At 52.7% G+C, this 25,575-nt stretch overlaps 9 protein-coding genes across 9 annotated transcripts; 2 read left to right on the top strand and 7 right to left on the bottom strand.

The window, feature by feature from the left end:
- Positions 1-279: 279 nt before the first annotated feature.
- Positions 280-1,208, bottom strand: J4E86_004353 (uncharacterized protein; the record flags this gene model as incomplete). Its single annotated transcript, XM_051444896.1, has 2 exons — positions 280-629; positions 680-1,208. The coding sequence occupies 2 exons, from the start codon at positions 1,206-1,208 to the stop codon at positions 280-282; spliced, it is 879 nt and encodes a 292-aa protein (XP_051304521.1).
- A 3,436-nt stretch (positions 1,209-4,644) lies between these two features.
- Positions 4,645-6,577, bottom strand: J4E86_004352 (uncharacterized protein; the record flags this gene model as incomplete). Its single annotated transcript, XM_051444895.1, has 2 exons — positions 4,645-5,086; positions 5,520-6,577. 2 exons carry the CDS (start codon positions 6,575-6,577, stop codon positions 4,645-4,647), a joined length of 1,500 nt encoding a protein of 499 aa, XP_051304520.1.
- A 1,872-nt stretch (positions 6,578-8,449) lies between these two features.
- J4E86_004351 (uncharacterized protein) lies at positions 8,450-10,378 on the bottom strand (the record flags this gene model as incomplete). Its single annotated transcript, XM_051444894.1, has 2 exons — positions 8,450-9,958; positions 10,040-10,378. The coding sequence occupies 2 exons, from the start codon at positions 10,376-10,378 to the stop codon at positions 8,450-8,452; spliced, it is 1,848 nt and encodes a 615-aa protein (XP_051304519.1).
- A 1,416-nt stretch (positions 10,379-11,794) lies between these two features.
- On the bottom strand, positions 11,795-13,069 carry J4E86_004350 (uncharacterized protein; the record flags this gene model as incomplete). Its single annotated transcript, XM_051444893.1, has 3 exons — positions 11,795-12,273; positions 12,320-12,925; positions 12,979-13,069. 3 exons carry the CDS (start codon positions 13,067-13,069, stop codon positions 11,795-11,797), a joined length of 1,176 nt encoding a protein of 391 aa, XP_051304518.1.
- A 1,306-nt stretch (positions 13,070-14,375) lies between these two features.
- J4E86_004349 (uncharacterized protein) lies at positions 14,376-16,214 on the bottom strand (the record flags this gene model as incomplete). Its single annotated transcript, XM_051444892.1, has 3 exons — positions 14,376-15,205; positions 15,252-16,002; positions 16,053-16,214. 3 exons carry the CDS (start codon positions 16,212-16,214, stop codon positions 14,376-14,378), a joined length of 1,743 nt encoding a protein of 580 aa, XP_051304517.1.
- Positions 16,215-17,017: 803 nt separating this feature from the next.
- On the bottom strand, positions 17,018-17,899 carry J4E86_004348 (uncharacterized protein; the record flags this gene model as incomplete). The annotated part of the gene is made up of 3 exons (XM_051444891.1): positions 17,018-17,659; positions 17,706-17,773; positions 17,830-17,899. The coding sequence occupies 3 exons, from the start codon at positions 17,897-17,899 to the stop codon at positions 17,018-17,020; spliced, it is 780 nt and encodes a 259-aa protein (XP_051304516.1).
- Positions 17,900-18,329: 430 nt separating this feature from the next.
- On the top strand, positions 18,330-20,126 carry J4E86_004347 (uncharacterized protein; the record flags this gene model as incomplete). The annotated part of the gene is made up of 7 exons (XM_051444890.1): positions 18,330-18,377; positions 18,427-18,496; positions 18,566-18,820; positions 18,870-19,048; positions 19,094-19,779; positions 19,840-19,943; positions 20,005-20,126. The coding sequence occupies 7 exons, from the start codon at positions 18,330-18,332 to the stop codon at positions 20,124-20,126; spliced, it is 1,464 nt and encodes a 487-aa protein (XP_051304515.1).
- A 297-nt stretch (positions 20,127-20,423) lies between these two features.
- J4E86_004346 (uncharacterized protein) lies at positions 20,424-22,829 on the top strand (the record flags this gene model as incomplete). Its single annotated transcript, XM_051444889.1, has 6 exons — positions 20,424-20,540; positions 20,597-20,609; positions 20,674-21,536; positions 21,592-21,846; positions 21,897-22,615; positions 22,667-22,829. The coding sequence occupies 6 exons, from the start codon at positions 20,424-20,426 to the stop codon at positions 22,827-22,829; spliced, it is 2,130 nt and encodes a 709-aa protein (XP_051304514.1).
- A 341-nt stretch (positions 22,830-23,170) lies between these two features.
- On the bottom strand, positions 23,171-24,940 carry J4E86_004345 (uncharacterized protein; the record flags this gene model as incomplete). Its single annotated transcript, XM_051444888.1, has 1 exon — positions 23,171-24,940. The coding sequence occupies one exon, from the start codon at positions 24,938-24,940 to the stop codon at positions 23,171-23,173; it is 1,770 nt and encodes a 589-aa protein (XP_051304513.1).
- Between the last annotated feature and the right edge of the window lie 635 nt (positions 24,941-25,575).

The following is a 25,575-nucleotide window of genomic DNA, read 5'->3' as shown; positions in this document are numbered from 1 at the left end:
GCCCCGGTTGTCTGTATGGGAGAGGCCAACCCAGGCGCACCGCGATCGCTGCCACCAGATGCAAACGAATAAGAAAAACCCGTCCCTAAAGAGCGAGCGTCATCTCCACAACTGTACGCCGAACATAACATAATCTGCCGCACTGCCAGTGCGGGGAATAAACAGTAGACCGACAGGCCGAGAAAAGAAGTACAGATATGTGTCTTCCGAACATGGCTATCAAGGCAAGGTTGCTATCGTATCGATAAGATAGTCGAAAAACGAGGCTTCTTCCCAGTTCTACATGGGATTAGCTCCCGTCTGTTCGCCGTTCTCCTGGCGCTCTTTGATCTCGTCGGGTATGATGCCGTTAGCTTCGCATGTGCGCTTGTAGATATTGCACTCGTCCCACGCCCGTTGGCATTCGGCCTTGAATTTGTCGCAACTAGCGCTGAGCTCGGTGATAGCTTGCTCGGTGAGTAGCTTCTCAAGCGTCCACTTTTCGATGTTTTGTTGCTCGTTCTCCTTCAGTTGAGTAATGAACTGGACAGCCCGTTGCAGGATGGAGCCCTTGTTCTTCTCGCAGCCGGGAACGATCTTGGCTAGTTCGTTGATTCCCTCGTTGATGGTCTCGCGGCGGCGGCGTTCAACTATGCAGCTGTTAGTAACTGTATCTAGGAGGACTCGCACGGACGTCTACCTTCTTTGTGATTATCCCTCCGGACCTTGTGCCACTCATCTGTGCCGACTTGAGGTTTGTGCGCAGAGCTTTGCGGTGGCGAGTCGCTGGGTGCTGTTTGACCGGGACGACCCGTCTGTGTAGCTGCCTTCAAAGCCTCGAGACTAAAGTCTTGCATGCCCGTTTGTTGTTGGCCGTGGTCTCCCATGCTGAAGGAGCCGTCGCCTGAGTTCTGTGGCTGGAACTGGAGTTCTGTCGCCTGGGGGACCGTCATCTGGTGATAGGCAAGCGCGGCGGCGGCAGTGTCGCCGACACTCGCGGTGTTGGTCCCACCGTTGTGGTGTACGTCGAACTGTTGCTGCATGTCGTCGTCGGCGGCGTTGTGCGCGGCGAGAAATGAGGCAGTGGCTTGGTCGGTGAGGTCGTTGTTGGCGGAATGGGGAGCAGGTCGGTTCAGGCCTTGGTCGCGCGTGTCGCGCTTCCGTTTGTTGGTGTGGACGTTGTGGGCATCCAGCTTGCCGTCGGTAGGGTATCCGGCGGTGTCAGCCATAGTGTCTGGTGGGGTATCTGGAAGGGATGAGTAGAAGCAGCTGGAATCCGCGTGGGACGCTAGGATCGACGTCGAGGTTCTGCGCCTGGTTGCTGAGACGGCGAGGTCTGGGATGTACAGGACCAATGGTGAGTGAGGGCGCTGAAGTCTGGCTAGGACACAGTGCTCCTTTGGGCGACCAGGAGGTGGCCGTGAGTGAGTGAGTTAGGCGGGTGACGTGTGGGAAGGCTGGTGAAAGTGGCAGAACAGACGCGCTCGAAGCGTGAGTCGCAGGCGCAACGCACCGGGGCGGGGGAGCAGCGGCACTGTGCCCACCGGTTCACGCACAAGCCGAAGACGACTTGATGTAGCAATCGTGCGCTTGGGGAGCGCAATAGAGGCCTGCGTTCGACAAACATTAGCACGGGCGCGAGCAGGTGAGTAGGTCAAGGTGGTGCGACACAGCGCCAGCAAGCAGAAGGATTGGGCGCTTCCATTTGGCCGTTGTTGTGAGACGCAACTGTCACGACTCAAAAGAACGCCGTCGTATCGTGCGAGCGGTAGGAAGCGCACAATGGCGTCGTGCGTCGTGGTGGATGCGCGTCCATCGAGTGCGGGATGCCGACCGACAACACCGCGGAAAGCGAGCGGGCAGGCGCGCTCGAGGCCACCATGACGCCAGGTGCGCTTCTCAAACGACAGCCCGTGCAGGAGCACAGGGTGGCATGTCTATGCAGGGCTTTCCGGCGGTCGCGCGAAAAGAGCCATGGTCACTTACCGATGGTACTGCGACGATGTTCCAAATGGATGTGGATGCGCGCGAAATCAGGTGACGGACGAAGGCGTAGCAACTTGTTCGGCCGGCGACGCTTGACAGGCTGGATGCACACTTCTCAAAGTGTGCGAAAGAAAAGAGAACAAAAGGTTTCTTACCTTTCTTGATATTGCAGACTTTGGGCTTCTTCAGGCAGGATCGAACGACCAACTTCCGAGTTGAATCACGAGGAAGGAGCAGAGATGGTCACATGGCAGGAGCGCTATTTAGGAAAGGAAGGCACGACTGAGCCAGCCCACCCGCTCAGCCAATCAGCGTACCGCGACACGCCATGCAAGTTTCCCCACTCCCAGCCCGCCATCGCAACCACTACGTTATCATCAGTCCTGTCGACGCGAGTAGTTGGTGTTTCCCATGCACTGTAGGCTTTCGCTACTTTCGCACCAACATGTCCTTAGCCACAGCGACAGGTACTTCGTTGCCCCCAGTCCCTCTTCGCCACCACGCCGACAGCACCCCCACCAGCCTCACTACGATACCAGCGTACGGATGACACCCCTCTAGACCACCTAGGCTCAGCCGACACCTCCTACGCATTCACATGGCCTCAAACAGAGACAAAGGTGTGGCATGTGACACGCTGCCCCCCACATTCTGGGCTATCATCGACTACGCTATACCCTTTTTGTCATTGGTCCCATCATGCAATACACAACCATTGGGAAGATCGATTCTCACCTATCTTCTCCACTCTGCGCTCGAGTATTGATGTCTCAACTTACGCGCTGCTTAGTAGGTCTTGTTGTAGCTGTATCTATCTTTCGAACGGCTCTCGGCTCTCCTCGTCCTCTTGCTATCTGTGCAAGTATGAGGCCCAGTCTATTGCTTGCTATCCGCTCAAGTGCGATCCGCGGAGACAAACCAAATTTTGGTTTCGTATCGGTATGGAAAAATACAATGGAGACAGTCCCTTTGCATTTTTACTTTACATCTCCACCTAGATCATGGACAGTCCAGTGTGCGTGTTTGATGGACGTCTTCATATCATCGGTACAATACATCGAACGAGGCGGGCCAAATTGGGGGCAGACAGGAAAAACCCGAACACTCTGGAGCCCACGTTGCCATCAGGTCGCCTGCTTTGGATGTTCTTACCTTAATGTAGGCTGCAGGCCTGTCCGAGTTTTATCTTATGCGAGATAGGTTGCAACAAATCCGATTTTGATCGGTAGATCTGAAATAACGAAACCGGTAGTGCTGGGAGTAGGTATAGTCCCTCTCCTCGGTGGCAAACCGCGAAATCACGTCAGGCTATGAAAATCCTGAACACCCTGGAGCCTGCATTGATGTCAAGTCACTCACCTTGCATAATTTTGTCCTAATGTAGTCTGCAGACCTGTTTAGTATAAGCTAAAAAGGCGCCTGTGTATTCATCACATATGCATGTCAACCTAAGAAAAGTCTAAATACCCTAGAGCCTACATCAACGGTCAATCACCTACTTTGAGTGTTTTTGTGTTGATGTAGCCCCCAGGCCTATTCAGCTTTTTCCTTGTCTAAGGCGTGCGGCATATTCTATCAGGTAGTCTTAAGAAGTAGAGAAACGGTATGTAGTGGAACTAAGAAGGAATATATATACTACAATCTACATCACTGAGAGAGGCTATTCGCTGAGCGAAGACGTTGAAGTAGACGAAAACAGCTGCTGTTAGACGAAGATTCGTGAAGAGCAGTAAGCCAAGAGACAAAGCGAGTGGGCTTTGGAGACTGAAGGAATAGTGTAGCAGTGTCGAACCCGCGAAGCATCTCGCTGTGAGGAGAGTAGAGTTCCTCGACGTCAATGTGCGTCCAAGCATATCGCTCGATCTTGGTAAATACCGATGGGTAGAGCACTCCGAGTTGCGGGGACACGATAGCGGTTAAAGAGAACAAAACTTCTGGAAAGCGGTCGACTAGGTATTGCCAGGACTCATTGTTGGTTGTCAGTCCGTCCACGCCCGGAAAGAGGAATAAGACACGGATGCGCCGACCCGCCAGAGCCTGAACATGGTCAATGACCCTTCGCATTGTGTCGTAAACGCTTGCCACTCGCGCTGAATGTCCAGCTGAATTGAGAACTGGGAATGTCGATGTGATGTACCCTAATACCAGTGGGATCCAAACCGGCCTAAAGCTTTGCATTGCTAGCGCTCTTTGTGTGTCAATCTTGTCGTGGGGTCTTGGGTAGTTGTTGAAGACTTGTTCCCATTGATCATACATCGCTTGTAGGCGTACATTGACGTCTTCGGATTCGTTGTGGAGGACTTCGGTATCGGAGCTGATACCGTCCCATGGCCTGCCCGAGCGACGGAAGCACGGAAGTACCACATTGTACGTGCGTGTCGGGTCAGGCGGTGAAGCGCAAACATGGAGATCTGTGCCAAAGATAGCACGAGCCGCGGTGGCACGGATGGTAGTGCTGCCTTCGAGGGCGTACGCTTCGATGCATGTAGGGATAATGCGCGTATTGGCCTTGATGAATTTCCCATTAACAAATGAACCGGGATGGCGAACGTTCGCACGGGGGAATTTCATCGTCCTCTTGCTCAGCGTTTTCCTATTGCGCAGCATAGTGCCAAGCTTATAACGCATTACTTGGAAGGCTGCATTGCGGATCGTAGCAAGGTAGCGCCTGGCAAAACGTCACATGAGAGCTTCGTGTTTGCGACCACTGAAATCTGGTACGGATTGATACGGAAGGTTCTGCGTCTTGTGTTCGAGAATGGCGACGGCTTCGCTACGGACAATGATGTCCTGCTCGTCGAGGTCATGCTGCGTAAGATGATGTCGAATCTTAGGAGAGTGAGATATCCGCTCAGCGTAGCCGTCGCTGCTGTCACTGTCATAGTCGTTGTCGTCAGGGTCCTTGCTCTTGTCATCGTTGTGGTGGTTGCTATTCGGGCTAATGCCAGTCGGGTTGCGCATGTCGCCAGATAGATGCTCGATGTGCGCATCGAGCGCAGCCTGGCTCGAGCAGTAAGGGGGATCACGGCTGCTGATAGTGCTGTGTGCTTCGGTGAAGAGCTCCCGTGGGAGTGCCATACCAAGGCTCAAGGCGTCGGAGGCCGACTTCGCGGGCTGGTCACTGTGAAGTAATGTCCTCACGTTCCACGCTGCGAAGACCCCGCAGTCAGCTGCCTCTTGCTGCACTGTTTCCTCGTATCTAACGGCGACCGTGTTTCAATCGACATTCGCTAATCTGGACGTGGGGTGAGAGAGCGCCACCAGCGCGAGGAATTGCCGGAGCTCCTGCTCGAACATAGACGTAGATCGGTATCTACGTCCTGTGTCGTACACGCGCATGAGCCCCCGCCCCAAATTCCATGCATAGGGCCTGCACCACTACCCAATGGCTGTTCGTCAGATTCCAAGTGAAGACGATGGACGCTGCGGCGTCGAGCTCAGGGAGGATGAAGACTGATTGCGGAACAAGTGACGCGATGTCGGGGCGTATCTCGGGGTTGGATCATGACTTGCCGATGGTTGCCATGTACACTGGACGGCTTGTAGCGACATACACGACCTCCGGTGAGTACCCCCGTGAACTGCCACATCTCTCGACAACGAAGTCGATAGTCGTGCCGGACAGCCACATCTTGGCTTGGCACACCTCGATCATAGAGGCGAGGCTGATTGGCCACGGTCCGAGCGGAAGAAGACGCAGCGGTATGGCACCGTCGGACTCTTGATATTGCTGCACCGCCATGTGAACGACGTCACGGAGCATCCCCGCCCGTGGACACGTATCCATTCGGAGGGTCAGCTTCAGGATGTAATCGGATGCGCGATCCAAATCTGTTGCCTTGGTAATCTGCATTGCCTTAATGTCCGACTGGCTTGGTGGCTGCGACAAGTCGACAGTCAGCTTCACCCGTTTCCGAGACTCTGGCTCTGGGGGCTGCGCGCTACTCTGACTGAACGGGATGGCGACGCCATATTCTTCGTGGTCATCGTTGTTCGGAGGAGGAGAGCAGTCATGCTGGATCTGCGTGCCAGGTGTTACAGTAGGTGCGGTGGTCGCTGCGGTTGGCATGTTGGCTGCGGTTGGCATAGGCGCTGCGGTTAAGATAGTCGCTGCGGTTGGCATAGGCGCTGCGGTTGAGATATTAGCTGCGGTTAACATGTTGGCTGCGGTTGATATAGGCGCTGCGGGTAAGATAGGCGCTGCAGGCGAGATGTTGGCTGCAGTTGAGATGGGCGCTGCGGTTGAGATGGGCGGTGTCTTGGATGCTAGTGGTTCCTTTCCGTCGCCGGTTCCATGCTCAGCTGGGAGAGTGTAACATGGCTTAGGCGTAGAGGCAGCAGGCGGTGTCTTCGGTGCAGCGGGGAGTTTCTTTCCGTCACCAGCTTGATGCTTAGCTGGCGGAGTCTCACCAGGCTTGGACGTAGAGGCAGCGGGTGTGCTGTTCTTGTTGTCGTATGCTTCTCGGTGTGTCCTGTAGGCCCGCGTAGCTCTGAACTTGTTGGCGGCATTTACCTCCTCTCTCAGGAAGGGCTGCCAATTTGGCTCTCGTAGCAGCCGGTTCATCACCTCAATCTCAAGGCGCTCTCGTCGAATCTGGTAGGGAGGAGTCATGCTGGGCTGAATGGACTAGATAATGACAGGACTGGACAAGGACAACGCGGAAGGGAAAAGCAGAAGAGCAGCGAAAGCGCAGCGAAAACACGCTCGATATGCTGTGGCCCCGCATTTTCAAATTGATTGTGCGCCAGGTCTTTCTGTTAGAGGAAGCTGCGCAGGCGCAAATTTGCGGGGCGGTGCGTTGGAGGAAGTCGCGACGACGGGCCGTACTGGGCATGGGAACCATCTCACCCACATGCTGCCAGATAGAGCGTTTGTCCGGTAGCAGACCAGAGGAAGCATGCTCCGTAGAGCTCAGCAAGAAAGAGTCCGCTTCACAGTGAGGTAGGTATGCTGGGGGTGCGTTGGCGACCCGAGTGGATGCCTTTGCAGTGTTAGTTCTCTGTCAAACGCCACGAGAAATGCCGCGATGAGGACAGCTAGCACAAACAGCCTCTTTCTTGTTTACCTGATAGTTGTAATGCAATACATCGTAAGCTGATGCGCGTGCTGCAGCGCGCAAGTTGCGCCAAATTAGCTACTACTACGAGTGCGATGCCGGCCCTCTTTGCGCGCTGCAGCAATTCGAGGACTAAAGACTGCAGTAGCCGGAGAGCTGAAGATGCGCTACGAGTACAACTATCCTAAGCATTGGGATATGTGGTACTTGAATACGGAGAGCTGTAGGTAGGTAGGTCGGAGTCTTCAAGTTAGAGACAGACCTTTGCGGTTTAGCGGCTGTACCGAGCGTGGGTGACGTCATGAATCCTGCGCTGGCGTCTTCCCCACCCCCACCCCCACTACCACCCCTCAGGCCTCTCTCAGTACAGCACCAACCACCAGCACTACGGCATTACAGACTTTACTTCGGCATCCACTCCAGTCCCTCATCGAGAACAACATCATCGGCGCAGCAGTATGAGCCAAAAGAGAATATCAGAGGATGCTGAAGTCGCGCAGGCGGAAGACACCAGCTGCAAACGTGGCAGAGTAGACTCTTCTACCCCGGAAGAGACGTCAGCGCGAAGAGGAGGGAGACTGGACACAAGAGCGACCCAATCCAGATCCAGACGTCTTCCCAAGGCGCCTCCTCTGTCGTCCCACCGTCCACGCCATTATGTCGAACTGACCTAATGCCCCCGCCGTTTCCAGACCCAAAATTCGCCAAAGCCGTTTTGTCATCGGAGTACGGATCGTTTCCGGAAGAGACCCAGTCATCACAATATGGGTCCTTTCCAGTCCTCTCGTCTCCAAGAATGTCCAACAGGTCTCTCCCACTCCCGCAGCACCGACATGGAGTCTCTTCTTCTTTGCCATGTCTCCCACAACAGGGCCGGGCAAGAGAGTCACAGGGAGTATCGTGCGCAAATACAGGCCCCTATCTGACTAGTTTGCTTGCCGACTACGAATACGTCGGAGAACCAGACCCCACATACATTCCAACAACATGCTCGACGAGCAGCGCAAGTGGCAACGAGTTCGCAACATCCTATACTACGTGGCGGATTAGGTGGTGCCTCAGATCACACGTACTACACAAAGATAAAGCGCCCACGACACGAACTTCCCATTCGAGCCCAAAGTCCACCCATCCAGAGCGTCAATTAAGGTTCGTACTCGCGTGCGACTTGACATCCTACAGCTTCGGGTCGCTCCATCTGACCTGATGTGGAACCATGAATTAGGCGCTAAGATGTGTATGTGCAATATGTGATTGCTATCTCTGACGTCCTACCTGTCATCCTCAAAGTCCATGTATGTCCTGCTGTTCCATCTACCTGCAGCACTTCCAGGAGGCCCTCCATATATCTCCGCTTCACAAACGCCAACTTAATACGGTACTCAGGAGCTTTCGCCACATGCGGTAACCAGTCTTCGTCCCTTCCTTCAACACTGAATACCCCCAGCCTCTGCTACCACCTTTGAGAAATGAAACCTATGCATGTGGGGTATCTTCCCAGCGTCAACCTCATCTAGGGTGTAGAAGATGTCTCGAGTGAGGATCGAAATGGTGTTGATGTTGAGTGGACGTGTGCCAAAGGCAGCCGCGACGCGCTGGTGTATCTCCGTCGCAATGGTCTTGAAACTACCCAATACGTCCTTGGAGCGAGGGGTATCGCAGATCAACTGCCACTCCTCCAACTTCTTGAACAGCGGTAATTCAGCAGCCAAAAGAGAAATCTCTTTTTCACCTTCTTGTGATAAACGACCCCGCTCCAAAGATCCCGCTATCTCTTGACACCTGAAACCTAACACCTTGAGACTCTTGTGGTTCTCCTGGAGAACTTCGATCGTCGCCATGTCTAGTGATGGTTTGCCGAGACTCAGGAAGCACTCTTCGAGTTCGCTGTGTGAACTGAGAATATGTGCGTCAAAGTCAGTTTGCCAATCTGCACCAGCTTCTATCTCAAGCTTCTTCAATGTCGAAAATGACTTGCAGAACTTGGCGAATCCGAAAGCTTCATCCGGCTGAAGATACTCTCCATAGCTGTATATATTGATCTTGACCGTATGAAGATGAAGAGGGTCCTTTGAGCTCATCAGGTGCTTGAAAAGACTCTTCAACCAGCAGCATTGCTTCACCCGAAGAGTGCGAAGAGTCGTGATGCTGAATGAAGTAAACATCGCAGGCCGTAGTTGCCGGAAATCGAGGCCAACAAGACTCAGCTCTCTGAGCCCGAACGGCTTCGAAGGCAAGTGAAGACCAAAGTTATCGAAAGGGTTCTGAAGATAGAAGGTCGGAGAGTCCCTAGTCGTATGTCGGCCAAAGACCACCAGCTCATCAATACTTCGAGTCTCGATACCCATCATCTGGATGACGTTTTGCGCCACACTATGCGGGGTGCCGGAGTCCAATTGCTGGCTGGGATCGTGATCTCCTACGACGCTGATCTCCCTAGCCAGGGGCTTTTCTAGTTGCTTGTCTGATTGGAACCGGATAATAGCCGAGTGGTTGAAGATGCCACCATCTTTGAAAGGCTCCGAGTTGCTATGTCCAGGTCGGCAAGTCTCGCGAAGCGGTCGCATTGGAAGATCGAGGTTGCGAAGTTTAGATCTGAGTTTCTTACCACGCTCCTTGCTGGTGAGAAGGCCGTATAGTCCGACGTACGACTTGTAATTGAGAGAACCCACGAAGCGTAGCGACACTGGGCTGAGCTCCTTGAGACGGTTGAGAAGAAGCTTAAAAAGCCTTGTTCCACGATCATTATCCAGTGCATTGATACGAAGATGCCGAGTGAAACGCAAGTTTTTGAGGACGATCGAGAAGTGAGCGGGGGTCGTCTTGGACGTTATCCGGCCGACCACAATGTCGATATCCCGGAATCGTGCCTCCGTTCCAACTCGGTGCATTGCCTTGCAGGTCCTCGACAGTTGCAACTGGCTCTTCTTTCCGCACTACCCAAGTTAGCTTCAACACTCTGCTGGAGCGCCAGTCACGTTACGACGGAGTTTGAGCGAATACCAAGGAGTACTTACATAGTCAAATATCATCAAAATCACTTCATCGGGAAGATCTATGGCGGTCGCATACAGTGTAGTTACTGGAGCGGCAGCCAACGCTTTGCCGGAGCGAGCGGTACTACGAGTGTGCCTATCCCTCGCTGCCGCGCGCCTTGCCGCCCTTGACTTGGTCCTGGAGGCGACGTGTTTTTCCGGGGGATTTTCTGCAACCTTGCGAGTGTCATGTCGCCTTGTCGATGTGGTTTCCGCCGTCCGCTTCTGCGTCTGCTTCTGTTTCTTCTTGTCGTCGGTACTTGGCGAGTGAGATCTGCGGCGCTTGTTGGACTTGATCGATTGATGGTGGCCGGGAGGCATGGCGGGTATTTAGTAAGGGGGATAAGGTACGATCTCGGTGTCAGTGGTTCAAAGAACGTAGAGCACGCCAAGTAGAGGAAGGAATTTCAGTACGTCTGTGCGTCTAGGCACCCTTCGCGGTGCAAGTGAATAACGTGATCAAAATACCTGACGGACGTGGTGGGGCACGAGCCAATACGGCCGCCGGGGTCCGACAGGCTGCAATAAGAACAAGACTATCCCTCCTGACTGTCCTTCCTTTCCTCCCCTCCTCCCACCTTCCCACTTCTCTTCGGTACCCCTGAGTACCTCTTTTGTTCCGAACCTTCGCTCACATGGATGGATCCCGCCGTTTACGGTGCAAGTCAGCCATCCTACGAGGCCCATCATGCTGCCCCCAGACCTGATGGTCATACCATGTGCACAAAGGGCCCGCTACGCTGTATGACGGGTTCTTGCCGACATCTGTGAGAGCGGGCTCCTCGTGTGGGTGTTATGGGTAGCCACGGACCGAACGGAAGAAACGTGCGCTTGGCCCTCATCTCGCGCAAGAGTTCTTGGAACTACGTTCCTTGGGCTGGACCTTGAGCACCAAACTGGGCGAGGACGTTCAATAACCGCGAGACGGACGTGAGTGACGGTACCACACGAAGGTCTCGAGACCTAGGCGAGAGAGTGTTGGAGCTCTTGCTGACGATCGAACGGCGCATCCCAACGCGCTCCGATGCGCATGGTAACATATAGTAAGCCCCCAACTCTTGATTTCGCGAGCACATAACCCCCAAATAGATTGCCCGACCCCCGGGCCAATACAACGGCGGAAATGTAAGAGCAGAGGTCTCACGAGAGCCCAAGTGCGAGCTGCGTTGGGGGCTCGTACTGACGAAGCGGAGGATAATTACCCACCCTTTTTTCGTTGATTCTACTGCTTCATGCAGTGTGTTGAAGAAGAGAGCTACGCGAGAGTATGTCAAGAGCACGAAACTGGTGCCCTCAACTAGATGTGACAATACGCTCACAACTCTCACCCGGTGAAGAAAGAGTCCACTTCACCGAACTATCAGAAGGAGGGAACATGGCAGGCATAAAGCTGGATAATTGGACGATGCACATGAACGCTACGAAATGAGACAGAAGGTAATGCAAATGAAAGCAAGGAGCGAAAAGAAAGATTGTGTGATGGCCGTTGAATTCGAGCTGTCTTTTGGTAGCTGCTGTCGTGTTGATCTTGGATGGGAGGAGGTCGGAAGACGGCCCCGAGATGTTGACGCGCGAAAATGCCACGCTATGACGTCATCACCGCGCGTCACATCTACGCGAACGTCGTCGTTCCATTAGGCGTCTACAGGGTTCCATGAAATCATTGCTATGTGCTATTGCAGATCTCCGTAGTGATCCGATTATCATTGCACTGCCGGACTCCTTCGCTGTACGTGGCTACGTCGATTCATCCCAGCGCAATGGTGCAGAGAAGTTCCTCGCCAGGTCGAACGTCATGGTGAGCCCAGGCATACCCACATCCTCCTCCGTAACAGCCCAGTACTCCTTCCGCATCTCCAGCTCCAGCTCTTCGAACAACGAACTAATTCCAAAACCATAGTATAGAAAAGGCTGTAGCTCTGACAGCTGGGCTTCAAAAACCTTGATTAGTCTCGCGAGACCCAGCATGTCTTCGTCGCGATCCGCCCAAATCTCGTCCTCCACCTTCTTCACCTTTCGACGACGCTCAGTCTTGAACGGTACGACACCCTTCTCTGCCCAAATGAAGACATTCACCATACTCGCCGCGCACTCCCACTCGGCCAAGAATCGGTAGCGGAAGCTTTGTGAGCACCAATCACAAGCGACCAGCCCGCAGACAGCAGAAGTTTGTCCAACTATTCGCACGATATGCACATCCTTTGCAGCGCGAATAGCTATACTCTGTCGTATATAGCATCTTGCGTCGCCACAAGTGGGTACAGTTGAGCTGCAGGAAGCTCGGAGTACCGCCGTCGAAGATGACGCTAGCGTCGTGTGGTCTCGGGGCCAGAATTGGGACGCGTCGGCGCAGACGAATCTCTTGTCGAGCCATATCTGATGGCGGTGACGGCCGTGGGCGTGGTGGTGCTGGATCTGGTAGAGTTACAATTGTTATCCCGACTGGAACGACATCGTCTGCAGGAGCAACTACGTCAGCCTCGCTCTGCGCTGCGTCTACTTCGCCGTCTTCGCTGAAATCATTCTGAGGCCCGTCGATCCAGCTCAGCTCAGATTGATCGTCGTCAACGTTATGAGTTTGACCATCTTGCTCGGCTTCATCCTCGGGGTCATGGACCACTTGCGCCGGATCTGTTGGGTCGGTCTCAATCTCATCATCAGACGTATCTTCGTCTGTTGCATTATCCTCGTCGTACTCCAGTTCATCATCTTCGTAACCCCGTTCGTCGCCATAGTCTATATCATCATCCAACTCATCATGGTAGCCATGATCATCGAAGTCAGGATCGTTGTAGCCATCGCCATCATAAGCCGCATCGTACTGCGTGATGGCGTGGCTTAACTGTTGCTGGCCAAGTCGATTGAGTCCTGCGCGACTATAGCCACTGTCTCGATGCAGGCCACGAGCACCAAGCTCATACCCCTCGACTGGATCTCCGTAAGACGGGCAACCTTCATCCTGATGGAAGCCTTCGTTGGTCCAAGGTAGTAGGCAAACGAAGCAGAACTCATGACGACAGTAATGACAGGTCATGTGGTTACAGGCTTCTTTGTGCTCCATCCAGACCCGACAGTTTGGACATGACTTTACGCGACAGGTGCTCGAGTACTCGGGCATCCAGTTTGGCCTCATACCTGGCTCGTCGGATACTACGCAACGGTGCTCTTGGCCTGCCCACTCATGCTGGCATCCGACACAGGTGCTAGTCCCACATCCGCAGTGGGCCACCGTGGAAAAGGCATAGCTATTGTTGACATGAGATCTTGGGATGAATGAGCGACACTGCTCATTGACACAATAGACGCGAATGGCGCGTGGTGTGTAGTACTCCTGCGCCTTGAGTGAGTAGGTCTCGAGGACCTCTGGGCTCAGCAAGTGTTCTACAAGACGACGTGGAAGTGGAGTACAGCACCGGGCTGGAAAGGCTTCAGTGTCGGCGAGAGCAGCAATGTATGCGTCAACGACGCACTCGTTGCACATGAAGTGTTCTGTGCAGTGAGTGACACCTTCGGACAATATGAAGTCATCTCCACATATGCAACACTCGTACTGGATCGTGTCTTCGATCGGCCGCCTATCGATAGATGGGGATTCTCCGGCGCAAGCTTCCTGCTCGTTGACTACACACACTCCGCCCTTAGCTACCCTTCCCGCGGACTTTCGAGCTTTGCGTAAGGCCTTGTGATCCATGCCGGAGGACGGAGCTGGAGTTGTATACAATATTCCTCCTGGCAAGGATTGATCGGCCATGACTGAGGTCGATCTGAAAGGGATTTCTGGTTGGTTCTTGATCTTGCTTAGTGGGTAGACGGGCGTGCTCAAAAAGAGATTCTGGTAAGTCGGTATGCAGTTGACCAGCCGGACTGGAGATAATGGGCCCGTGGTCATGGAAATGAGCTGGTTTATATAAGGAGTGGGTGCTTTCACCGCCACCTTAGTACTAGAGGCGGGCCCATCATTAGAATGGTAGGAAAGGGGGCATGATGTCTGTGCACCCAATTGACCCCAGGAAGTTCTTGAGGATTCAATAAATTGTAGTCGGAGCTTAGAATCCCTCTTTTCCAGTCCGTAAGGCTGCTAAAAGGGTGGGGGTGGAACTGTACAGAAGCGCTTGTGTGACTTGGAAGTGAGTATTGAATAGTATCTGTACTAATTTGAAGCAAACAGTTTGTGCTCACTATTCTTATACACCCAGACGATCAAGGTTAACAGGATTCCAGTAATGCACCGTTCAAATGGGGGAGACAGGTATACGAGCACGATCGAGATCGGGTTGCAGTAGCAGGTTCTCCTTGTCACTTAAATCTCACCGACAAATCAACTACCGTTGAGTCCAATCGAACCGTTCGACCCATTGAAAAAGTCTTTCTCTGGTACTGGCACTGCAACTCCAAGGCCCTCCTCCTCTGCCATCTTCTTCTGCCACGGCAACATCTCCTTCGCCGGTACCGCCGGCCCAACCTCACCGCCCTCCTTCCGCTTCTCCGCCCATTCATCAATGTCTTTCTGCTCGATGAAATTACCGTGCAGACCCAGACGCAACTTGACAGGTAGATGAATGACAGCCAGCGGCCCCTGGGAGAGGTTCTGCGCATCGAAGATGAGGATGTCGTTGCGCAAAACATCGAGATGGTTGAGCAAAGCCATGATGTATCCCTCGCCTTCCACGAAGTCTGATGGAGAAGACGAGGCCTTTGGAACGAAAACCGGTTCTTGGAAAGTACATGTCGGTCCTGCCCAGAATGTATCTTTCTTCCCACTGTCCCACTCATAGTGTCCCAGTACGTTGAAGAGACCACCGGCGGGCGGGCCACACTTCGGGAAGTCATACGGTTTGCTCTGGTCGATGTTACATTGCCAGAAGTGGTTGTACTTTTTCGTTAGAACTCTATCGTCAATTCGTGAGAACTCGCCGTTGATACCAAAGAGCTTATGAGGTTGTACCCGTGTGTTCGTGGGGGTTTTGGGATCGAAGACCCAGCGGTAAGTGTCAGAGACGAGCTTGTTACGTTGAAGCAACGTCGTGGGTGTGTTTGCCTGGCTGTCTGGTGGAAAGAAAAAGAAGACATTGTCTGAAGCTATGGTCAGGTCGACGACGATGTGTCCCGACGAGTCTTCGTAGGAGCCAGCGACGTGACCGTGAAAGCCTGGAATTGTTAGCGCCTGTCACGATATCACTAGTGGCATACACACCGTTGTCGGCGCGTAGCCAGACAATATCCTCTGGCTTTCCATTGCGACGAGGCACGATGCCGTACCACTGGTCTTCGTCTGGGTCCCACGCAAAGTGATTGCCGCCCTTCTTGAGCCTTTCAGCATTGACCTTAATTGGTGTGAGTGGTAGGATCAAGTAGTTTTTTGTGATAGCACAGTCGTGTATCATCCCACAGAACGGTGCTTTGTACCAGCATTCCTCGGTTTTCTTCCCATCTTTGTCGATCGTGTATACTACGATGTCACAACTGGCATCGTACCCGTTACCTCCAGCTTCATAGCCATAGCATACCATTTCTCCTGTGTCTGGATCAAACTTGGGGTGCGCAGTAAAAGTTGGAGATTGTACTTGACCGTCGAAGTCATATCGGCCAATGGTCCCTAGTGTGACTGGATTCATAGCGAAAGGTGGGCCGTCTTCCTTGATGGCTAGCAGCACCCCGCGCCAAAAGATGATGTTAGTATTGGAAGCTGTTCTTATAATACCTTTCACCATCTCATTATCGGTATATGGGTTTCTGTATCGGCCAAGTAGAGATTTGCGCGCCTTCGTTTCCGCCTTGAACCGGTCGGTATGTACATATCGCTGCCTGAAGTCGACGTGACCGTTCTCGAAACGAAATGCTGAAACCGAACCATCGCCGTTGAAGTGTATGTCCTCCTCGTATAAGGGTGGGAAGCGATGATCTGGCTGTATACGGAAAAAAGTTCCGTTTATATCTTTGGGTATCTGAAAGGACTGAGCTTCCGCGGTCTGTCTCTACAGGACGGCATACTCACTGTGCCAGTCGTCTCGAGCTCAAAGATGTCGGCTTCGAGGCGCGATGGTTTGTTGAAGCCTTGGAAGAAGCCACTATCTGGGAACTTGACTTGGTCATCCGATCGGCTCCCTCCATGATACGCTGATGGGGCAGGGTTTGCGAGAGAGAATATGTGTGCCATCGCGTACGTGCTGTGCTCTCCCGCCTGGCAGTAAGGTGGTCTAATACTAATTGTCACTCATATTACAATCTTTCGTTCTGGCAAGGAGATGCATTAGTTTGCTACCAGACGTACTGCCGTGCTCGAAAGTTACGAGTATGCATGTGGGGAGGTGGACTTGCGGGGAAGTTGGAGATGGTTACAGGGGTTGTTGTGCCCGGATTGATGCGACCGCGCGGGATTGCAAGCGGCATTATTGGTCCGACACAGCATTGAACCCTGAAAATGGGACAATGCTACACTTTTGGACACGGACATAGCCGTAGCGCTGAACTGAGAGTTTCTCGTCCGAATATAGCTATGACAGATCATAGCACGCAGCTGACGCAGGGATGATAGGTCGCCTTGCTCCGTCTCCGAGCCGCTGAGAGGGGTGCTTTACCGGGAAGACTGGCTATAACGCAAATCAAATGGTGGTGACTGTGAAGGCTTGCGTGGCGACTTTGGTCGCGAGCATTTGCTCTTTCTCTAGGGCTTGCTGCGCATCATTAGCGATGTAACTTTGGGCTTCCAATAAACCTGTCAGACTGCATAGAGTAGGATGCAAAGAGCTCTGAAGCCGTGGCCGCGTTGTGCTTGTACGACACCAAAAACGCCACTGACGAGTTGATGCGAGCACGAAAGACCTGATATCATTTGTTCGAATATTTGAATCGTTCCAATCGCATTACGCAAAGGAAGGGCTACGTCTTCATGCGCCATATCGACACATGCAACGCAGGTATAGTCATAAAGTCATTCGACGTTCTAAGCTAAGCATGCCTCTACGAGTCAGATTCTGGTTTGCTCAGCACGAGTGGAGGAGTGCTTGTTGAAGCATCCTGACCAAAGTGTGGAGCTCTAAGATCATCGTCGGCGACTTGCTCGCCAGTGACAGGGTGATTGTAGTGGAATGGCACGACGCGCGTGTCAGGCCAGAGCATCGGACGATCGCAAAGAACGTCTGGCCCATTTGGATCCTCCGGGTACGTCTTCGAAAGGAAGGGTACATAGTTCGGCTTGGTGTGCGCCCACCCCTTTTCGAAGGTCGCGTGCCAGAAGGGGAAGTACTTCAACCTGAAGATCTTCCATGCCCCATTCTCTTTGATGTATTCGTTCTCGTATATGCCACCTTCCCACCATTGTACTAGGCCGCGAGGGTGTGTATCTTTGATGCTATCGTGGGTACCGGCCGACATCATGCTGCGGAAGCGACCTTTGGCTCGCGTGCCATCGGCGTTGACGTCGACTATGCCCTGCATCTGTGGGTGATCGAGAAGAAAGCCATGCACAGGGCCATTGCGTCCGGCTACGAAGGCATTCGCGAAGCGACCGATGTAGAGTCTCTTGACGCCCTCCTTGCCATTGTATCGGCCTCCGAGGAACTCAACGCATGTGTCTGGGTGATTGGAGTAGAGGTTGGCGACCTGTTAAGATGAGCTTCCAGTCAAGTAGCATGTTCACTCTACTAACCTCTTTGTACAGACACTTGTCGAGATAATACCCGTAAGTGTACTGAAGCTTGCGAATGTCCTCCTGATCTGGTGTTCCCTTAGCAGGCCGCAGGAAGCTAATCGATAGCTGACTAAGCACATACCGCTCAAACGCGTTACCTCCGCCTGAAGCTTCCCCACCATAGCCTTCAATTGCTCAATCTCGCTACCCATGATGTCGGCGTCTCGGAAAGGTTATGAAAGTGCAACTCAACCGATCGCTGAGGCCCTACGCCGCTTTTTATCATTATCAGTCTAACACGAAGTTGTCAGCGATACAGGGAACTATTCCCCAACGTGAGATTCGCAGCAAGGGTGGAATTCTTGCGAGGGCTCCGCGAATGGGCTCGCCTATATTGGCGGTGATATGGACGCGACACGTCTGAAGCCGCGGGTTGATATTTCCGGCGGGTCATTTTGAGAACGTGTGGAGCAAGACGGCACCGAGGTGGGGTCATCGAAGCAACGCCGTGCCACAGCCTCGCTGCTTCTCCAAATTTACCGCACCTATCCCCACGGAAGAGATAGCATACGCTGCCACAATCCTTTGAATCCTTATCAAGGGACACTTGCATATACTTGCTCTAGAACTTCTGCCATCAAAATGGGTCTACCGGAAAAAATCGAGACGCGTCTCTTCATCAATGGAGAGGTTGGCTCTCTTAAATCAATTGATTATGCCTCCGCTAACTACTTTATAGTTCGTTGAATCATCAAATGGGAAGACGTTTGACATTACCAACCCCGCCACATTGAAGCTCGTAGCAAAAGGTGAGTCTGGAACGTCAACGCAAGAGCTTGCGACCAACTTCGGAGAAAACAGACTTACGATCGTTATAGTTCACGAGGCATCTGAGCAAGACACCGACAATGCTGTCGCTGCAGCAAAAGCTGCTTTTCCTGCTTGGTCAAAATTGACTCCAGACCAAAGAGGCCAATACTTCAAGAAGTTGGCTAGTCTGATCCGAGAGAACAACGATGAGTTGGCCGCTTTAGAAGCAAGCTCTATGGGTCGCCCAGTAGGCGAGTTCTTCGATGCCTATGCTTCTGCGGCGAAGTGGGATCGTTATGCAGAAGCTGGATACAGTGTGCAGGGTAAGATGGTTGAGTGTGAGCTTTGCAGCAGGCTACTAACATTGACCAGGTACCACGAGCGTCCAGACTCCGGGATACGTCAACATGACGCTGCGTCAACCTTACGGTGTTGTAGCTGGCATTATTCCCTGGAACGTTCCATTGTTGTTTTTGGCCAACAAGTTGGCACCGGCTCTCATTGTTGGGAATACTGTGGTCTTGAAGAGTTCTGAAAAGGCTCCATTGACTGTACGTCATTCCTTCCACACTCCTGCAATAGACTGACGATAGTAGTCCGCAAAGATCGCCACTCTGGTACAGCAGGCTGGCTTCCCTCCAGGTGTGATCAACATCATCACCGGCTTCGGCAATGTTAGCGGATCCATCTTGAGCCATCACATGGATGTGCGAGCATTATCGTTCACAGGCTCAAGTCGCACGGGACGATTGATCCAGGCAGCCGCCGCAAAGTCCAACATGAAGCAAGTATTCCTCGAACTTGGAGGCAAGTCTCCAGCAGTCATCTTCGAAGATGCCGATCTGGAAAAGGCCGTGAAGGAAACGGCTCACAGCATCCAGTGGAACAGTGGTCAAGTCTGCATGGCCAACTCGCGCATTTACGTCCAAGATACGGTTGCCGACAAGTATATCGAGCTCTTCAAGCAAAACTTCGAAAAAGAGGTCAAGATGGGTGACCCCCTCGATGCGCGTGAGAACGGCGTCAACCACGGCCCACAAGCTGATGAGGCGCAACACAAGACTGTGTTACAATATTTGGAATCGGGAAAGCAATCCGGCGGCGAACTCCTCACTGGTGGCGGCGCTCCATCGGGACGCGAAGGCTATTACATTGAGCCTACCATATTCAAGAACACGCCAGAGGACGCAAAGATCATGAAAGAAGAGATCTTTGGCCCAGTTGTCAACATCAATGTCTTTAAGACTGAAGACGAGGTGCTCGCAAAGGCTAATGCAACAGAGTTCGTCTCACGGTCCCTAGCGTGGCCAAGCTGAAACAAACATTGACTAATTCTGTCTAGGTACGGACTATATGCGTCAGTGTACACCAAAAACATCGATCGCGCGATGCGCTTCGCAACAGGGCTTGAAGCTGGTACGGTCGGCGTCAACTGCACCTCACCAGGTAAGCAATATACATTCAACTGGATTGTACGTGATGCATTCGCTGACTCGATGACGCTTAGTTACCGGCGTAGACATGCCCTTCGGTGGTTACAAGTCATCAGGTTCAGGACGCGAAGGCGAGCCTCTGTATTCCTTGAACAACTTTCTGGAAACAAAGAGCGTCTTGATTAAGATATCTTAAATATTGCGACATGACACGATCGGCTGCGACATGATTTGCCGTCTCTACAGCGCTATTCTGTGTTCGCTATAGATTTTGATTAGCCGACCGGCAGGTTCTGCAGGGTGGCCTTGCGCGGGCTCAATGCCCCAGCAGATCCCCCGCTAGAAATGGGATCCCTTTTCCTTTATCCTCAACTGCAGCGGGCTCGATGCTCCATGACTTCTCCACGAACTGCTGCAAGCCTGCCGAATGAAATTTTCGTATCGCCGCTAGTGTCATCTCACTCGGCCGGGCTGTCGAGGGTGTCGGATAAATATGGCCGAGTACGCGGCCGTCGCCCCGCCACGAGTTTCGGCACCCCCATCCAGCAGAGCTCCGAACGCCCATCGTGTCCACAGCAGCTGTGATCGGTGTCGCAGTAGGAAGACAAAGGTAGCTTAAGGCATCTCCACGTCAATCGGTGCCAAGAAACTAATGACTACCTCTAGTGTATTGATCCTGGTATGGGGTTTCTCCCACCGGTAGTACGATCGTGCCGACAATGACACAAGCTGACAATCTTAAGTCCCGGGACCATGTCGTTACTGCGCACGCACAGGCGCGGTGTGCACAATCGCTACCCCAAGAAGGAAAAGGCCTTATTACCATGTTACCGAGGAAGAATACCAGTGTTCTATGCGCATCCTCGAACACTTCTTCCCTGGGCATGAGCTTAACCTGCAATCGCTCCGAACCATTGCCAAAGCCATCAAGGAAGGCACATTCAATGCGGAGCCTGTCCAGCATACCGAAGGCCTCTTCAGTAATGACCAAGAGTCGCCTGAGGATGCAGAGAGTGTTGATGATGGCGAGGAACAAGACGTACAGGAACTGCATGAGCCGTTGGGCTGCATGATGAAAGATTCGAGAGGGAAATTTCGATACGTTGGCGCTCACAGTGAAATACCCTTTAATGCTGCTGTGGCCACCTTGGGTATGCAAAGGAAGGACCCGTCGATTATCCCAGGCCCCAAAGTAGGCTCATATCCGCCTACACTACCAGGCTCTTCGCCTTCGAATTCTCCTGGTTTTGAAGAGAGCTACTACCTTCCCGGTCGAGAGTTGTGCGACGTCTACATCTCCCGGTTTCTAGAGGATGTCCATTGCACGTACTGGTTATACCCAGTGGAAACCCTGCTCCGACGAATAGAAAACACGTACTCCGAGTCGGCACCCCGCTCGTCGAGCTCTTGGATGTGCTGTTTGTACACGATGTTCGCTATTGGCGCAGCCAACTATGTAGGCGCCAATGGCAACTCTCCGCCTCCGGATTGGCCAGCTGCATTAGACTTGAAGACATCCGAGGACTACCTTACACTTGCAAAACAACTCATTCCGGCAGTATATGATGAGGCCGATGTCGATAGTATACGTGCTATGGCTACGATGGTATGTACATTTGGCAATGTTGAAACTGTTCTCGGCATGGCTGACCACTGCTCAGAGCATCGCTATGGAGAACCTTTGCTCCAGGGTCAGCGCTTATCTGTACATGGGCGCTAGCGTTCAGATGGCCTTCTCTCTAGGTTTACATCGTGACCAACTGGCTGAGTCTGGAACTACAACGGAGCGAGAACAAAATCGCAGAATCTGGTGGACACTGTTCCAGCTCGACCAGGAACTATCTTCGCGAGGCGGGAGTCCGACGGTCATAGATGAGCGGTTTACGAAGGTCACAACACCCATGCCGTCAGAGCAGGTAAGTCTAAAATCGCCCATTCACAACGCGTCAATACTAACGGTTATAAGATACTATATCCCGGACTCCATACCCCGCTATCATGGATGACGACATCGGTATCTCTCTGCCGCTTGAAGCGTGAGATCATACAGTCGGTCTACATGGAACGCTCCGCCAACTCGATATCCTTCTCAACCGTATCTAATTCCCTTCTGCTGCTGCAAAAGTGGTATCGCCAGATGCCGCCACACCTCAAATACGACGTACCCGCGCCTCCCACGCACCGACGTGCGGTCGCAATCTTGCATCTCCAATATTGGAGCACCACGATACTCCTCACACGGCCCTTCCTTCTATACCTTGTCATCAAGCACGGGACACTAGCTTCGAGCAAACGGATATGGTTCGAGCGGATGGGCAAGATGTGCATCGACGCCGCACAGAAGAGCATCTCGATACTGACACAAATGGCAAACGATGGTACACTATCGAGCTTAACCGCCTTTGACAGCACATGTATCCTACGGCTGATCATGATCTTCATCCTTGCCTACGCACACACCAGAACATCCCGGTATAGCGCGCATATCGAGAAGTTGGTGGAGCTTACACGTGGCATGGAGCAGATTGGCTTCACCAAAATGGTGACTGAGGAAACACCATTGCGTCTCGCCGACCTGGGTATCACGGGCCAGGCTCAACAGAACAACGGAGACGCGAATGGGTCGAATGGGCAGGTTCATCTCGATGATGAGATGATCGCTCAGTTATGGGGCAACTGGGATCCGTAAGTGATGAATGAAGGAACCTACGTAAGCCATGATACTAACGACCACAGCAACTTCATGACCCCGCTACAGACACAGCAAAGTCTTGATCTTACATTCGATGATTCTGGCGCCTACGACATTAATTCGGAGTTGTTGGCTTTCACGAATTTGGACGATTCCATCATTATTGACCCGTCGCAAGCGTTTTCGAACTATGGCATGCATTGCTGAGGCTTCTCAGATGATTGGTAGGGTAATAAAGAGGAGGGAGTTATGGAAAGCATGGGTGGTGTATATATAGGAAGAATTTGGGAGGATTTCAGGAGTTTGCATATCGTGCATCCGGCGTTCTTTCTGGCAAGCGCGCAACAATACATCAACGATGGGAAGAGGTTACGATAATACAAAGTATACAGGCGACTCGCCAATGTAACAAGAGTTGAAGAGAGAGGTTTCGAGTGCATAGTGATTGAGGTACTGCAGGTCTCAGGTCGTTTGCTTTCAGGACCAAACAGCTGGAAAAACGATGGCCCGCTTCTCTACTAATAGCTGTCTCGAGATGTTGATGTAGCTTAAAATACACGGCCCTTTGTCTGCTTCATGCCAATGACGTCGATGTTTCGCCACATGAGCACGCCAGCTATACCAATGATCCATGCAGCAGTACCTGCGATGAACAAATATCTTTGTGCATCTCCGTAAGCCCTCTGTACGGCCAAGCGAGTGGGTGATCCAACCGGGTACGATAGCTGAGTTGTGATGTCTGCATAGATCATCAAGAAGTTTGGAAGTTCTTCCGCCGGAAGGTACTCCATGAGCTTCTTGGGAACCACATCTTGCCAAATTGCAGAGGAGACCGTTAGTCCAATGGCTCCACCAACACCTCCACACATGGAAACCAGAGCGATGGCGACAGCGAAGTATTGCTGCTCCTTGACTGCGGCCAGGATGGCAATCTCAGCCGTGATTGTCATGACACCACCACCAAACGCGGCGAAGATCTGGCACATGACGATATAACCGATCTTGTCCGTGGGCTGATTGAAGTGGATGAGCAGTGCGGTTCCGAGTACTACCATAGGGAGTGAAAAGAAGAGAGTGACTGGTTTGAACCGTCCAGTATAGGATATGAAGCCACCGACAAGGGCAGCAAAGATGTAGCCACCAACGCTATAGGTCGACATGATGTAGCTGGCATGCGTAACGCTGAGGTTGTTGACGACTTGCAGGATGGAGGTGAAGTACAAACTCCAGCACATATAGCTGAAGAAGAGAGCAAAGGACAGGAGACACGCTCCAGCGACAGTGCGATCCAGAAGTAGGTTCCAGGGGATGAAGCAAATCTCAGCAAAGAATCGCTCCCAGATTCCGAAAAGGATCAGTAAGATGATACCGAAGACGAGAAAGCAAATGATCATGGGCGAGTCCCATCCCTTGGCTTGCAGAGTGTAGAGGTTGAACGGCAGAAGGAAGAATGCGAATCCAGTAGATAGCGTGAAGAGACCAACAGCGTCGAACTCGCGCATGTAGTACTTGAACGACTCCCAAAATGTGCGTCCACTCGACCGTTGGGGTACCAGACCTTGCTTCTTCGCCTTGAAGTAGTGGTAAGTGAAAAGGCCGAAAAGAGGAAGGGTGACCGCCGGGACGAGGATGCTTTCCATGCCAAAGGCCCAACGCCAGCCTGCTCCGTTGAGAAATGCCGTAGAGATCGGTCCGCCCAGCCAGGCGGTGATCAAAGAGGACGAAGCAGCCAGAGCTTGGATAAGACCCCGGTGGCGCAATGATGTCGTGTCTGCGACGAACACGCTCAGACTGTATCCAACACCATTGATGCCGACGGTATAGAAGATCTGCGACGCAGCGTATGCCTCAACGTTGTTGCAAGCAGCCGACATAACAAGCCCGACAGTGGCGAGTATGGAGCAGAGAAGGAATCCTTGTGGGCGGCCGAAAACGTCCAGAACCTTGGCTATGCTGAGATTCGTCACACCTCCGATGACAGAGCTGAGGACGCTGGTGGTAGGGGTGAGGGAGTGAAGGGCGAAAGAAGAGGTAACGTAGGGTATCAAGGCGCTGCTGATCTGGCCTACCAAGCCCTGGATGAAGTAGACCAGCCATATGAGGATATAGGCAGTCACCAGCGCTCCGGTGGTCCAGGAGAGCGTCACGGCTTCGATGTCCTGAACACCAGCCTGGAAGTTGGTGTCGACCGTGTTGTCGCCATCTGGGGTGGTGCTAAGATATTCTGCGTCTTTCTCCGATCCATGTGAACTTTCGTGAGGGGCATTGCGAACTTGGCTAAGAGCCGTCTTATGCTCGACTTCGGGGTCGTTTGACATTGCTCGTCGTGGGGTAATGTTGGCCGGCTAACAGATGTTGGGTACTCGCTGATCCAAGAACGGAGGTAACAGTGCTGGAGGCAGACGGCTATAAAGAGGTCGAAACGGCGTGCAGCGGAAAGAGCATGCAGAGCCTCAGCATTGAGACTGCGGGAGAAGATAAAGGAACTAAAGATACTACAAAGAGATCGAGACCTCCGTAAGCCGATAAGATATCTCGTGTATCTGTCTGGTTATTCACCCATTTTGTGGCGAGCAACACTCGAAGAGGCAAAGACACCGGCTGGCAGGATCAGACGTGCATCGCAGGCGTGGCGGTTTCTTGCTCATACCTTCTCCACGGCACGGGTCGCGACATGTAATCCACATGAAAACTGGGTCGTCAGCTTGGCGACGGAATTGAGAAGGCGTGGTTCTGTGACACCCGCAATTGCTTCCGGGTGCAGCGGTGATGAGCCGTCTCCCGGAGGCTTGAAATGTCCTACCAATAGCACTGGCTCAGCCCCCAAATCGCGGGTAGGCGACTGTAGAATTTACTGGTCAAGACCCAACATCGAACATTATTGCATGGTTAGAGTATACTGCCGCCATGTGGCTTACATGCTTCTGATCTGCAACTCGCCGGAATGCGTCTA

This window comes from Alternaria arbusti (genome assembly GCF_024043155.1).
Source record: "Alternaria arbusti strain BMP 1465 chromosome Unknown scaffold_4, whole genome shotgun sequence".
Taxonomy (NCBI): domain Eukaryota; kingdom Fungi; phylum Ascomycota; class Dothideomycetes; order Pleosporales; family Pleosporaceae; genus Alternaria; species Alternaria arbusti.
The sequence above is the reverse complement of the archived record's forward strand: the minus strand, read 5'-3'. Positions and strand labels throughout refer to the sequence as shown.